This window comes from Haliotis rubra, unplaced genomic scaffold (genome assembly GCF_003918875.1).
Source record: "Haliotis rubra isolate DU_JTF1 unplaced genomic scaffold, ASM391887v1 Scf11, whole genome shotgun sequence".
NCBI lineage: Eukaryota > Metazoa > Mollusca > Gastropoda > Lepetellida > Haliotidae > Haliotis > Haliotis rubra.
The window spans coordinates 1,980,568-1,994,743 of NW_025765003.1; the positions used below are offsets into that span (position 1 = coordinate 1,980,568).

Here is a 14,176-nt window from a genome sequence, read left to right on the forward strand (position 1 = left end):
ATTAAAACCTTGCTATATCCCATATTCTTTGGAATTCATTCTGAATTGAGGTGAATATTGAGTTGATTAAGTTATCACGAACCTTGATATTAATGAAAGCAATAATGGGAGTCTGTGTTCATGACCACGCTGCATCTGTATAATGTATTTAATATTTTAAACAAATCGGCATGGATGTTGGTGTAATTATTTTGATTGATTCTCACTAAATATTATTATCCCCTGCCACGAAGTGGGAGTTGGATAAAGGTTTCAACTCCGTCTGTCCATCCGCCCATCCAAAGTGATGGGGACAGGTTTTCTATAAAAAAAACCTTTTCGATAGGTAAGCCAAATTTAGTATGTGTTTTCAGGACATGAATGCCTTGATGGAGTTCGAAAATGGAAACCATTTTATGATTTGTTACAGAGTTATGGCCTTTGTCATGCTTTTCTTGACTTAGCGCATGGTATCCCCAATGGGGACAGATTTTCTCAAAAACTGTTATAGATAGGGAAACCAAATGTGGTATGTATTTTCATGACATGAATGCCTTTATGGAGTTCGAAAACGGAACCTGTGTTACTATTCTGTACAGAGTTATGTCCCTTGTCATGCGTTTCTTGACTTAGCACACATTATCCCCAATGGGGACAGATTTTCTCAGAAACTGTTATAGATAGGGAAACCAAATGTGGTATGTATTTTCATGACATGAATGCCTTTATGGAGTTCGAAACCGGAACCTGTGTTACTATTCTGTACAGAGTTATGTCCCTTGTCATGCATTTCTTGACTTAGTACACATTATCCCCAATGGAGACAGATTTTCTCATTAAACAGCTTATGTATCTCTATGAAGAATGAATAGTTATCAACACAGGAGCAGAACACTGTGGCATGGGATAATGATGACCATGTCTACTTGTTATTCTAGCTTCATACTGATTGGCTATTTCTCACGCTGTAGTGACATGACCATGGTGCTTTGTTGCATATCTTTGAAGATGACCTTGTCCATTGTCATCATGTCACACAATTTCAGTTCATTGAACTAATGTCTTTACTTGAGAAAAGTGGGGAAATCCAGATTTTTATATATTTTAATAGAAAAAAAAGACTGGATTATACATTGACAAACCTACATTCAGAATGCCATTCAGAATTATGGTTATCTTTACATTGTGAGCTAAGTTTGAAGCTGCTTACTAAGTCTTGTGATGTCTTCACAAGGGGCAGATAATTTTCCATTTGATCCTTCACCATGTTCACAATTCCCCTTTCACTGACGGCCATGTTCCTCCCAGGGCAACCATCCTCCCAGTGAGGGTACACTGCTACACGTGGCCGACATCTTGTCTATCCTCGCCTCCAACAGCAGGGGGCGCTGTCACCTGATGTATGGAGAAGGTCGGGACTTACAGAATCGCTCCAAGTAAGTCACAGAAACATTGCCGTCTGGCTTGCCTAATGACAACCTTCAGTTTTAATCCTGTTTCAGATGTGTAGGAATCAAATTAACGTGTTGTCAAGTGTATTTCCTTCTCTGAAATTAGGGGGCTTAAGTGGTCTTGATTAAGGTGGAACAGTTTGCCGTAAATAGTTGCTTGCTCTCTGAGTTGCATGCATTCATAGTTGCATGCATGTTGTCCGAGTTGCATGCTTTCATAGATGGATGAATGCTTTTCGAGTTGCATGCTTTCATAGTTGCATGCATGCTTTCATAGTTGCATGCATGCTTTCCGAGTTGCATGCTTTTACAGTTGCATGCATGCTGTCTGAGTTGCATGCTGTCATAGTTGCATGCATGCTTTCCGAGTTGCATGCTTTTACAGTTGCATGCATGCTGTCTGAGTTGCATGCATTCATAGTTGCATGCATGTTTCCGAGTTGCATGCTCTTCGAGTTGCATGCTGGCATAGTTGCATGCTTTCATAGTTGCATGCATGCTCTCCGAGTTGCATGCTTTCATAGATGCATGCATGCTTTGCGAGTTGCATGCTTTCATAGTTGCATGCCTGCTTTCCGAGTTGCATGCTTTTACAGTTGCATGCATACTTTCTGAGTTGCATGCATTCATAGTTGCAAGCATGTTTCCGAGTTGCATGCTCTCTGAGTTGCATGCTGGCATAGTTGCATGCTTTCCGAGTTGCATGCGTGCTCTCCGAGTTGCATGACGTCATAGTTGCATGCTTTCCGAGTTGCATGCCGTCATAGTTGCATGCTTTCATAGTTGCATGCATGCTCTCCGAGTTTGCATGCTGTCATAGTTGAATGCATGCTTTCCAACTTGCATGCTGTCATAGTTGAATGCATGCTTTCCGAGTTGCATGCTGTCATAGTTGCATGCATGCTTTCAGAGTTGCATGCTGTCATAGTTGCATGCATGCTCTCCGACTTGCATGCCGTCATAGTTGCATGCATGCTTTCTGAGTAGCATGCTTTCCTAGTTGCATGCATGCTTTCCTAGTTGCATGCTTTCCTAGTTGCATGCATGCTCTCCGAGTTGCATGCTGTCATATTTGCATGCATGCTTTCCGAGTTGCATGCTGTTATAGTTGAATGCATACTTTCCGAGTTGCATGCTGTCATAGTTGCATGCATGCTTTCCGAGTTGCATGCTGTCATAGTTGCATGCATGCTCTCCGACTTGCATGCCGTCATAGTTGAATGCATGCTTTCCGAGTTGCATGCTGTCATAGTTGCATGCATGCTCTCCGAGTTGCATGCTGTCATAGTTGAATGCATGCTTTCCGAGTTGCATGCTGTCATAGTTGAATGCATGCTCTCTGAGTTGCATGCTGTCATAGTTGCATGCATGCTTTCAGAGTTGCATGCTGTCATAGTTGCATGTATGCTCTCCGACTTGCATGCCGTCATAGTTGCAAGCATGCTTTCTGAGTAGCATGCCGTCATAGTTGTATGCATGCTCTCTGAGTTGCATGCTGTCATAGTTACATGCATGCTTTCCGAGTTGCATGCTGTCATAGTTGCATGCATGCTTTCCTAGTTACATGCATGCTTTCCGAGTTGCATGCTTTCCGAGTTGCATGCTTTCCGAGTTGCATGCTTTCCTAGTTGCATGCATGCTTTCCGGGGTGCATGCTGTCATATTTGCATGCATGCTTTCCGAGTTGCATGCTGTCATAGTTGCATGCATGCTTTCCGAGTGGCATGCTTTCCTAGTTGCATGCTTTCCTAGTCGCATGCATGCTCTCCGAGTTGCATGCTGTCATAGTTGCATGCATGCTTTCCGAGTTGCATGCTGTCATAGTTGCATGCATGCTTTCCGAGTTGCATGCTGTCATATTTGCATGCATTCATATTTTCATGCTTTCGTAGTTGCATGCATGCATTCATTGTTGCATGCATTCATAATTTCATGCTTTTGTAGTTGCATTCATTAATTCTTTGTTGCATGCATTAATACTTTCATGCTTTCGTAGTTGCATTCATGCATTCATTGGTGCATGGATTCATAGTTTCATGCTTTCAGAGTTGCATGCATTGCACGTGGTTCAGAATCCTAGTTTGCCATGCTTATGTTTCACATTTTGTGAGCACCCCATACCTGCACATGCTTTCACCACAGATGTAAACATGTAAGACCAGAATCACCTTGAGGTTTTCTCCTTCATTTTTTAAGTCAGGGGATCCCTAAATCTTTTACCGTTACTATTATAAGTTACCTGCTTAGTTTTTAACGCAACATATCATATCTGTGTTTGTGTAGGTCCTCACCAGCCCATGTTATTGCTGAGTTCACAAAGAAAGCCCTGATGTCGTCTCTACCATGTGGTGCTGGATCTCAGCCCTCCTGTACCGTAGTGGGAGCTTACCTGTATATATGTAGACAGCTGTATAATACATGTCAGGGCTTGCTGGTGCTACAGCAGTACGACCTGCACAATACAGTGGCTACAGCGTGGAAGGAGGTGAGTGTACCAGCTGTATGATACATGTCAGGGCTTGCTGGTGCTACAGCAGTACTGTCAGGGCTTGCTGGTGCTACAGCGAATGCTGCACAATACAGTGGCTACAGCGTGGAAGGAGGTGAGTGTAACAGCTGTATAACACATGTCAGGGCTTGCTGGTGCTACAGCAGTACGACCTGCACAATACAGTGGTTGCAGCGCGGAAGCGAGGTGGAGTGTAAATACAGTGGCAGCTGTATAACACATGTCAGGGCTTGCTGGTGCTACAGCAGGAGGGTACCAGCTGCTTATAATACATATCGAGGCCTGCACAATACAGTGGCTACTGGCGTGGAAGGAGGTGAGTGTAACAGCTGTATAATACATGTCAGGGCTTGCTGGTGCTACAGCAGTACGACCTGCACAATACAGTGGCTACAGCGTGGAAGGAGGTGAGTGTACCAGCTGTATAATACATGTCAGGGCTTGCTGGTGCTACAGCGATGCGAGCAGTAATGACCTGAACAATACAGTGGCTACAGCGTGGAAGGAGGTGAGTGTACCAGCTGTATAATACATGTCAGGGCTTGCTGGTGCTACAGCAGTACGACCTGCACATTACTGTGGCTACAGCGTGGAGGGAGGTGAGTGTACCAGCTGCATAATACATGTCACAATACAGTGGCTACAGCGTGGAAGGAGGTTAGTGTAACAGCTGTATGGTAATGTTTGTCAACTGTCACTTGTAACACATGCATACCCAGGGATAGAAATACTTTTTTTTCTAAGTGTGCCTTAGGGCACCAGACAAATATTTTAGGTGTGCCTTTCAGAAATCAAGTATGCCCACATGTTTTTAGAATATATGACAATGATGATGATCGTTTGAAATTTATTGTTAAATAAAGAAATGGGTTTATGAGCATTCAAATATGTATGGTATTATTCAGTTTGGAAAAAAATAATTGTTTGGGGTATTAAATGACTAAATGTGAGTTATGTCTCTAAAATATTAGGCATGTCAAAAGTGCACGAGAGCATTTTTCAGCAGTGCCATATCAATATTTACTGTGCCATGGCACACTAATATAAGGGGTATCTCGAACCCTGATACCATGTATGTTACCTGGTATTGGCTGAGACCTTAAGACAGAATCCAAGGCATAAAGTAGAGTAATTTTACCTTTACATTGTCATCATTAGAAGGAGCGATCAAACAAATGTACAAACCAATGAATCAACCAACCAACCAACCAACAAACAAAAACAAACAAACTGATTGTTTATTGTCTCCCCACCCAGGCCTCTCAGGCAGCTGACCGTGCTGCCACGCCCACTCCATCAGACTCCAGTATTGACATCAACAAATCTCACAAGGAAGTCAGTGTGTAAGTACCATGTTGCTGTGTTGGTTGTCAGGCTAACCTCTGTACATAGCCTCTGGGTGTGTTGGGATGGATTTGGCTGTGGCTAAGGTGACACTTTTTCAATTTTAATTTAATGGTTCCAGCAAACTAAAGACAAACATTCCAAAATATGTACCTTATAAATAACTTTATAAACATAACATTTTTAATAATGATTAAAGGGTGTTACTTAACTTATTTTGAGAAGTACCTACATATATATATATATATCATTTATTTCTAATTCAGCAAGTTCATGTGTTCACTTCTATTTATCTTCTCAGAACTGGCTTGCTGTGACAACAAGAAGCTATAAATTTGATTTCTTTCATATCATTGCAGTTAGTCTACCAAAGCACTGATTAAGTATAGTTTATTTGCATGACAGAATAACTATAGTGATATGAAAGAATTGGGTGTTCCTTAACTTGTTTTAGGTAATACAGTGAAATCTGTCTAAACCGGCACCTCACGTGACTGAAATAAAGTGCCAGTTTAGACGGGTGGCGGATTAGACAGTGACGATAATTTTCCATCATGGCTGCCATTTACACTCTCAATCTCTGAATCACTGTAATGCCTTTGGTCTTTTGTAATTGTGCAACAAATTACCCATGTGATCTTAGAACGTTTGATTCACCGTGTAATCACTACTTCCTGATTATCTAGCGTGCCAAGAGGATTAATTAGTGTATTGGATTATGGTTCCTTGAGTGGACTGCTCATACCCATGCCGGTTTAGACAGTATTAATTACAATTAAAATTGCTTGTTGGGACCGTGAAGTTGTGTCAGAAAACGGTATAGACAGGTGCTGGATTAGACAATGTTTTAATGATCATAATATCATTGTAAAATGGCAGGACCAAACTTTTATGCCGGTTTTGACAGTCTGACGGATTAGATAGGTGCCGATGTTGGCAGGTTTCTCTGTATATATTTGTATTTTTTCACTCCAACTGATTTAGACAGCTTTTTGATGAAAAACAACAGCATATTACTTAAATGTGACCCAACATCGGTTTGATTAGATTTGTTATTAAACATTTGCAGGCTGTTCTGGGAAGACACACTGCGTGACAATCTGTTGAACTTCGCCAGTACTGCCAAGGGTATCTTGCTGCTCCAGCTGACTGGCTCCCATCAATGAGTGTGTGTCCTACATGTATACCAGATATGAAAAGAAACTACAGGTAACAATAACCTTTGGTTCTTTTTCATTAGAAGAAAACTCTCCGCAGAATACGAGAACCCACACATTATGGCACTGCGGTCAGAGTTGGCTTCAGGTTCATGTGATGTGACCTTCTATGAACTGTCATCAGATCTTGATGAGAAGCACAAGTGATACATGTGATCTTACCTTGGGCAAGTCAGTCTGTTCAAAAATTGTCTCTGTTCATCCAGCAGTGAATGGGTACCTGGTGGGATAAGTCATATAACTGTTTACCTTTGAGTGCCTCACAGGAAGCTTGGATTAATCGGGGTAATAATGTATTTGTGCTTTGAACATACAAGGATAAAGGCACTATGTAAATGTCCATCATTTATCTTCTCTTTTCATAAGGGGCATCATATCGGAGTAAAGATCTGAGTGTTATGAGATAGAGTATGGTTGCTTCTCTTTAATGTTTTAGACGTTCTCATTAACTCAACTCATCTGGATTGTATTAGTGAGTAGGTGGACAATTGGCTGTTGTTTGATCTATCCTGGAGTAAACATTACTTGCCAAGATGAAGAATATGACTGCACACTGAATGTATATCCAACATTTCTGTAGAACAGTAGCTGTTATAGCAATCATTTCTGTTAATGCATTTTGAGGGGAATGAATATTGCTGAGTACAAATACAAACAAAACAATCAAACGTCACTGTTTGTATTTGATGCCCATACAGTATAAAGTAGTAGACCCGGGTTAGAATTGGTCTTCAGTAACCCATGCTTGTTGTAAGAGGCGACAAACATGATCGGATGGTCAGGCTCGCTGACTTGGTTGACATTTTCATCGTATGCCAATTGCGCAGATCGATGCTCATGCTGTTGATCACTGGATTGTCAGGTCCAGACTTGATTATTTACAGACCGCCGCCATATAGCTGGAATATTGCTGAGTGTTGCATTAAACAACAAACAAAACAAATATAAAGAAGTAATGTGCCAAGCTGCTCCAAGTTAGGGGAGACAACTCTCTCTGAAGCACGATCTACGTATGTTGCAGGTCAGCAAATGTGAGAAATTTGGATATGGAGTGATGGTGACTCAGATGGCTGCCACAGCACCAGGGATCGTGGCTCTTCAGAACACTGGTCAGTTGATACCAATACAAACACACACATAGAACATTAATTTTGGCAGATATGAAAATTTAGAAATGTAATCATGTGTTCTTATGTCACACTTCCAGGTTACATCAAGGCCCTGATGACAGAGTTGTGGTCATCCCTGGAGTGTGGACCCTCTGATGAACCTGTCTTCACCCCCCAAGAGCTGGCCGGTGGATGCAATAGACCGCCTCTCACACAAGGTCAGTAAATGACATTGGTACAAGGCAGAATAGTGCCTGTAAGTCTCGAGGTGTTATTTCCAGTACCAACCTGGTCCCTGGCTCCCTTTGCGCACGACAACCTTGAATATGTGGACTGGGCTCAGGTTACTTCCGGTACCGGAGTTCTGGTGACAAGCGTATATTCAAGAACCAGTTCGACGTTCTGGTTCCAAATTGCCAAATATGACTTTACGGGACCGAACCAAGTGTACAACCATGCTTGGCTGTCACAGCTGTTGACAGTCGTAACTGTTGGCTAATTTGGGGATGGTTAGATCGGAAATTTGTTATTCCTGCAAGGATTATCCAGGGCTCGATTTGAGAGATGTTAACCCACTTGCACCAGGTGCAACCTTAGATATAAACCTAGTTGCACCAGTCAAATTCCAGTTACACTGTTTTTATTGCAATATGTAATATCAGAAATATGCTATTGAATTATTTAGATGTTCTATTCAGAAGTGTACACACTCAAAAATTGACTTGCACCTGGTGCAAGTTAGACTAATAACTAGGTTGCACTTTGTAATATTGGGTTGCACCAGTGCAAGTAACAAAGCACTAAATCGAGCCCTGTTATCGGTTCCTTACTTTCAACTGACAACCATGAGACCATTCGAAAAAGTATGAAAGTGTTTGTCACTGGAAGTACTAAACAACACAAGGTCTTGTGCCAGTGACCTACTTACGGGCCCTCTATAGAAGCCCAGTAATGCATACTTATATGAGAGGCAACTTAATGGATTTCGTTAAGCTCCAGTAGAATCACATCATCCTAGGATGCCAGTATCATTGTTGGCTTGTAGTTTGTTATATGTGGATTGTTTTTAGAAGTTGTGTGCATGATGAAGTATGTCAACTTCCATGTTGCAGCATCTAAGCCGACTGTTGAACATTCTGTCAGGCTTCCCTGCCGTGTACGAGGTGCTGGCGGAGAAACCCTGCCGGTGCGGGACAGCTACAGCTTCCGTACCATCCCAGACACAGTCGATGTAAGTTGTTTCAGAACTCACCTTGACCTACAGTAGTTGTGTTGTACCAACAGAAACACAAACCTACAGTAGTTGTAGTATTGGAAATATTACATGCCACTCAAAAGAGTCCACCTCTAATCATCTCAGTCATCTCTTCATTTCCTGTATGTTACTTCAACTGCGTATTACCTCATCAGTATGTTTTCCTCAACTGTATTTTCCTATACTTGTATGTTACTTTTATGTTACTTCACCTGTATGTTTGTACACCTGTATGTTTCCTTCACCTGTATGTTATGTTATGTTTCTTCACCTGTATGTTTCTTCACCTGTATGTTTGTTCACCTTTGCCCTGTTACTTCACCTGTATGTTTGTTCACCTGTATGTTTCTTCACCTGTATGTTTGTGTTTGTTCACCTGTATGTTTGTTCACCTGTATGTTTCTTCACCTGTATGTTTGTTCACCTTATGTTTGTTCACCTGTATGTTTGTTCACCTGTATGTTTGTTCACCTGTATGTTTGTTCACCTGTATGTTTGTTCACCTGTATGTTTGTTCACCTGTATGTTTGTTCACCTGTATGTTTGTTCACCTGTATGTTTGTTCACCTGTATGTTTGTTCACCTGTATGTTTCTTCACCTGTATGTTTGTTCACCTATATGTTTGTTCACCTGTATGTTTGTTCACCTGTATGTTTGTTCACCTGTATGTTTGTTCACCTGTATGTTGTTTGTTCACCTGTATGTTTGTTCACCTGTATGTTTGTTCACCTGTATGTTTGTTCACCTGTATGTTTGTTCACCTGTATGTTTCATTCACTGTATGTTTCGTTCACCTGTATGTGTCTTCACCTGTATGTTTGTTCACCTGTATGTCCAGCCACCTCATGTTTGTTCACCTACAGTATGTTTATCTCACTGATGGACCGCTCAGTCCAGATATACATATCTCTCTTCAACTACTTAGCAGTCCATTCCTTTGGGCTAAGGTACATATATAGTTTTTTGTCCACTGTTTATTTTCAGTTATACCCTGGTTATTATTTTCTACAATCAAATAAATCAAATGGTAAATGGAAAGTAAGTGACTCTGGAAAAATGACTATGGTGAAACATCCTGTGTTAGAATTGGTCTCCAGCAATATTTCCTTCCTCCCTCCTTTGCTTCCTCTCTGTCTACCTTCTTCTTTCCCATCTCCCATTCCTCCCTCACCCACACTTAATTCAGCCTCCCTATGCACCTTCTTTTCTCCCATTCTTATTCCCACCCTTCATCCTTCACATTTCATTCCTCCCTCCCTGCTCTCTATTTGCTCTCTCCTGTCTTATCTACACTCCATTTCATCCCTTGCTCTGAGCTTCATCCCTCTCTCCATCCATTTCATCCCTCTCCCTCCTCTCCCCTCAGCTTTCTTCCTTTCTTCACCCCTCTCCTTTCTGTTTTGTCCTTCTCTTTTTCCTTTCCTTTCTCCTCTCCTTCCATCCTTTCTCTCCTTTCCTCCTCCTCTTCCATCCTTTTCCACTCCTTTCCTCCCTCTCCTCTTCCATCCTTTCTCCACTCCTTTCCTCCCTCTCCTCTTCCATCCTTTCTCCACTCCTTTCCTCCCTCTCCTCTTCCATCCCTTCTCCTCCTCCCTCCCTCCTCTTCCATCCTTTCTCCCTCCCCTTTCCTCCTTTCTCTCCTCTCTTCCATCCTTTCTCCACTCCTCCCTTCCTCTTCCATCCTTTCTCCTTCCTCCCGTCCTCCCATCCTTTCTCCACTCCTTTCCTCCTCTCCTCTTCCATCCTTTCCTCCTCCTCCTCTTCCTCTTCCATCCTTTCCTCCACTCCTTTCCTCCCTCCCTCTTCCATCCTTTCTCACTCCTTTCCTCCTCTCCATCCTTTCTCCATCTCCTTCTCCTCTCCTCCCATCCTTTCTCCTCCTCCCTTCTCCATCCCTCCTTTCCATCCTCCTTCTCCCTTTCCTCCCTCCTCCTCTCCATCCTTTCCTCCTCCTCCTCCCTATCCTTTCTCCTTTCCTCTTCCATCCCTTCTCAACCCTTTCCTCCCTTCCATCCTTCCTCCCTCCTCTTCCTCTTCCATCCTTGCATCTCCTCCTTTCCTCCTTCCTTCCTCCTTTTCCTCCCTCCTCATCATTCCTCTGTTGTCCACCTGCTGTTCCTATGTCCATTCCTGTGTCCATCCCTGTCTGTGGATCTCCACATAGTCCTTCCCTTCCTCTTCCATCCTTTCTCCATCCCTTTCCTGTTGTCGTTCATTGTTATATCTCCTCTTCCATCCTCTTTCCACCATTCGTGTCCCTCTTCCATCCTTTCCTCTGTCTCCTTTTTCCTCCTTCCTTATTGTCCTCCATTATCCACTCTGTCTTGTCCTCCCTCCTCCGTCCTCCATCCTCTTCTCCACCTTTCCCTCCCTCCTTTCTCCTTCCTTCTCATTTCCTCTTCCTCCCTCCTTTTCCATCCTTCTCCTCCTCCTTTCCTGTCACTCCTCTTCCATCCTCTCAACCCCTTCTCCATTCCTCTTCCTTTCCTCCTTTCTCCTTCCTTTCCTCCTGTCTCCTCCTCTTTCCTCTCAACCCTTTCCTCCTCCTCTTCCATCCTTTCTCCACCCTCCCTCCTCCTTCCATCTTGTCCCTTTCCTCCCTCTCCTTTTCTTCCTCTTCCTCCCTCTCCTTCCTCCCTCCCTTTCCTTTCATCCTTTCCTCCTCTCCTCCTCCTTCCAGTCCTCTTCTCCCTCCTTTCCTCCTCCTCCCTCCTTCCATCCTTTCTCCTCCTCCTTCTCCTTCCTCCTTTCCACTCCTTCCTCCCTCTCCTCTTCCACTCATTTCCATCCTCTCCTCTCCTTTCTCCTCTCCTTTCCGTTCCTCCCTCCTCTTCCTTCCTTTCTCCTCCTCCATCCTCTCCTCTTCCTGTCTTCCTCCTTCATCCCTCCTCTCCATCCTCTTCCATCCCTTCCTCCTCCTCTCCTCTTCCATCCTTTCCTCCTTCTCCTCTTCCTATTTTGTCCTTTCTCCCTTCATTTCCTCCTCTCTCTCATCCTCCTTTCTCCACTCCTCCATCTCTCCCTCTCTCCTCTTCCATCCTTCCATCCTTTTCTCCTCCTTTTCCTCCCTTCCTCCTCTCCTGTCATTCATCCTTTCTCCACCTTTTTCCTCCACTCCTCTTTCCCACTCCTTTCTCCCTCTCCTCTTCCACGTCCTTTCCTCCTCCTCCATCCTCTTCCATCCTCCACTCCTTTCCTCCTCCTCCGTCCTTTCCCTCCCATCCTTCTCCTCTTCCGTCCTTTCTCCCTCCTTTCCTCCTCTCTTTCCATCCTTTCCCCCTCCTCCCTCACACTTCCATTCTCCTTCCTTCTTTCCTCCACTCCTTTTCCTCCACTCCTCCTCATCCTTTTCCTCCTTCCACCACCATCACCTGCTCCTGCCTGCACTGCTTGATATGCTGCTGTGTTGTCCAGGGTGCTGTGCGTGATGACATCGTGCCTGGACACGTATCTCCTGCTGCAGTCCCAGTACAAGTTCCAGGAGTTGCTGCTCCAGGCCCAGGCCGACAACATCACAGATGGCAGGTACACACTTGACATACACTGTATCATCCTCTGTTGTCCAGGGTGTTATATCTCCACTATATACCCTGGACCCATTCACCACCATAGTCCTCATTTCAGGTACACACTTGACATACACTGTATCATCCTCTGTTGTCCAGGGTGTTATATCTCCACTATATACCCTGGACCCATTCACCACCATAGCCTCATTTCAGGTACACACTTGACATACACTGTATCATCCTCTGTTGTCCAGGGTGTTATATCTCCACTATACCCTGGACCCATTCACCACCATAGCCTCATTTCAGGTACACACTTGACATACACTGTATCATCCTCTGTTGTCCAGGGTGTTATATCTCACTATATACCCTGGACCCATTCACCACCATAGCCTCATTTCAGGTACACACTTGACATACACTGTATCATCCTCTGTTGTCCAGGGTGTTATATCTCCACTATATACCCTGGACCCATTCACCACCATAGCCTCATTTCAGGTACACACTTGACATACACTGTATCATCCTCTGTTGTCCAGGGTGTTATATCTCCACTATATACCCTGGACCCATTCACCACCATAGCCTCTCATTTCAGGTACACACTTGACATACACTGTATCATCCTCTGTTGTCCAGGGTGTTATATCTCCACTATATACCCTGGACCCATTCACCACCATAGTCTCATTTCAGGTACACACTTGACATACACTGTATCATCCTCTGTTGTCCAGGGTGTTATATCTACACTATATACCCTGGACCCATTCACCACCATAGCCTCATTTCAGGTACACACTTGACATACACTGTATCATCCTCTGTTGTCCAGGGTGTTATATCTCCACTATATACCCTGGACCCATTCACCACCATAGTCTCATTTCAGGTACACACTTGACATACACTGTATCATCCTCTGTTGTCCAGGGTGTTATATCTCCACTATATACCCTGGACCCATTCACCACCATAGCCTCATTTCAGGTACACACTTGACATACACTGTATCATCCTCTGTTGTCCAGGGTGTTATATCTCCACTATACCCTGGACCCATTCACCACCATAGCCTCATTTCAGGTACACACTTGACATACACTGTATCATCCTCTGTTGTCCAGGGTGTTATATCTCCACTATATACCCTGGACCCATTCACCACCATAGTCTCATTTCAGGTACACACTTGACATACACTGTATCATCCTCTGTTGTCCAGGGTGTTATATCTCCACTATATACCCTGGACCCATTCACCACCATAGTCTCATTTCAGGTACACACTTGACATACACTGTATCATCCTCTGTTGTCCAGGGTGTTATATCTCCACTATATACCCTGGACCCATTCACCACCATAGTCTCATTTCAGGTACACACTTGACATACACTGCATCATCCTCTGTTGTCCAGGGTGTTATATCTCCACTATATACCCTGGACCCATTCACCACCATAGTCTCATTTCAGGTACACACTTGACATACACTGCATCATCCTCTGTTGTCCAGGGTGTTATATCTCCACTATATACCCTGGACCCATTCACCACCATAGTCTCATTTCAGGTACACACTTGACATACACTGTATCATCCTCTGTTGTCCAGGGTGTTATATCTCCACTATATACCCTGGACCCATTCACCACCATAGTCTCATTTCAGGTACACACTTGACATACACTGTATCATCCTCTGTTGTCCAGGGTGTTATATCTCCACTATATACCCTGGACCCATTCACCACCATAGTCTCATTTCAGGTACACACTTGACATACACTGCAT

At 43.6% G+C, this 14,176-nt stretch overlaps 1 protein-coding gene across 1 annotated transcript in view; it reads left to right on the plus strand.

Annotated features, from left to right (window-relative positions):
* The window catches only part of LOC124285428 (protein broad-minded-like), a 52,941-nt gene that overhangs the window by 22,187 nt on the left and 16,578 nt on the right, over positions 1–14,176 (plus strand). Inside the window, 13 exon segments of the mRNA XM_046721655.1 lie at positions 1,277–1,415; positions 3,714–3,915; positions 4,269–4,346; positions 5,197–5,282; positions 6,353–6,440; positions 6,442–6,492; positions 7,522–7,609; positions 7,708–7,781; positions 7,783–7,827; positions 8,722–8,788; positions 8,791–8,840; positions 9,763–9,812; positions 12,280–12,390. Of these exon segments, the coding sequence (XP_046577611.1) occupies positions 1,277–1,415; positions 3,714–3,915; positions 4,269–4,346; positions 5,197–5,282; positions 6,353–6,440; positions 6,442–6,492; positions 7,522–7,609; positions 7,708–7,781; positions 7,783–7,827; positions 8,722–8,788; positions 8,791–8,840; positions 9,763–9,812; positions 12,280–12,390 (1,129 nt within the window).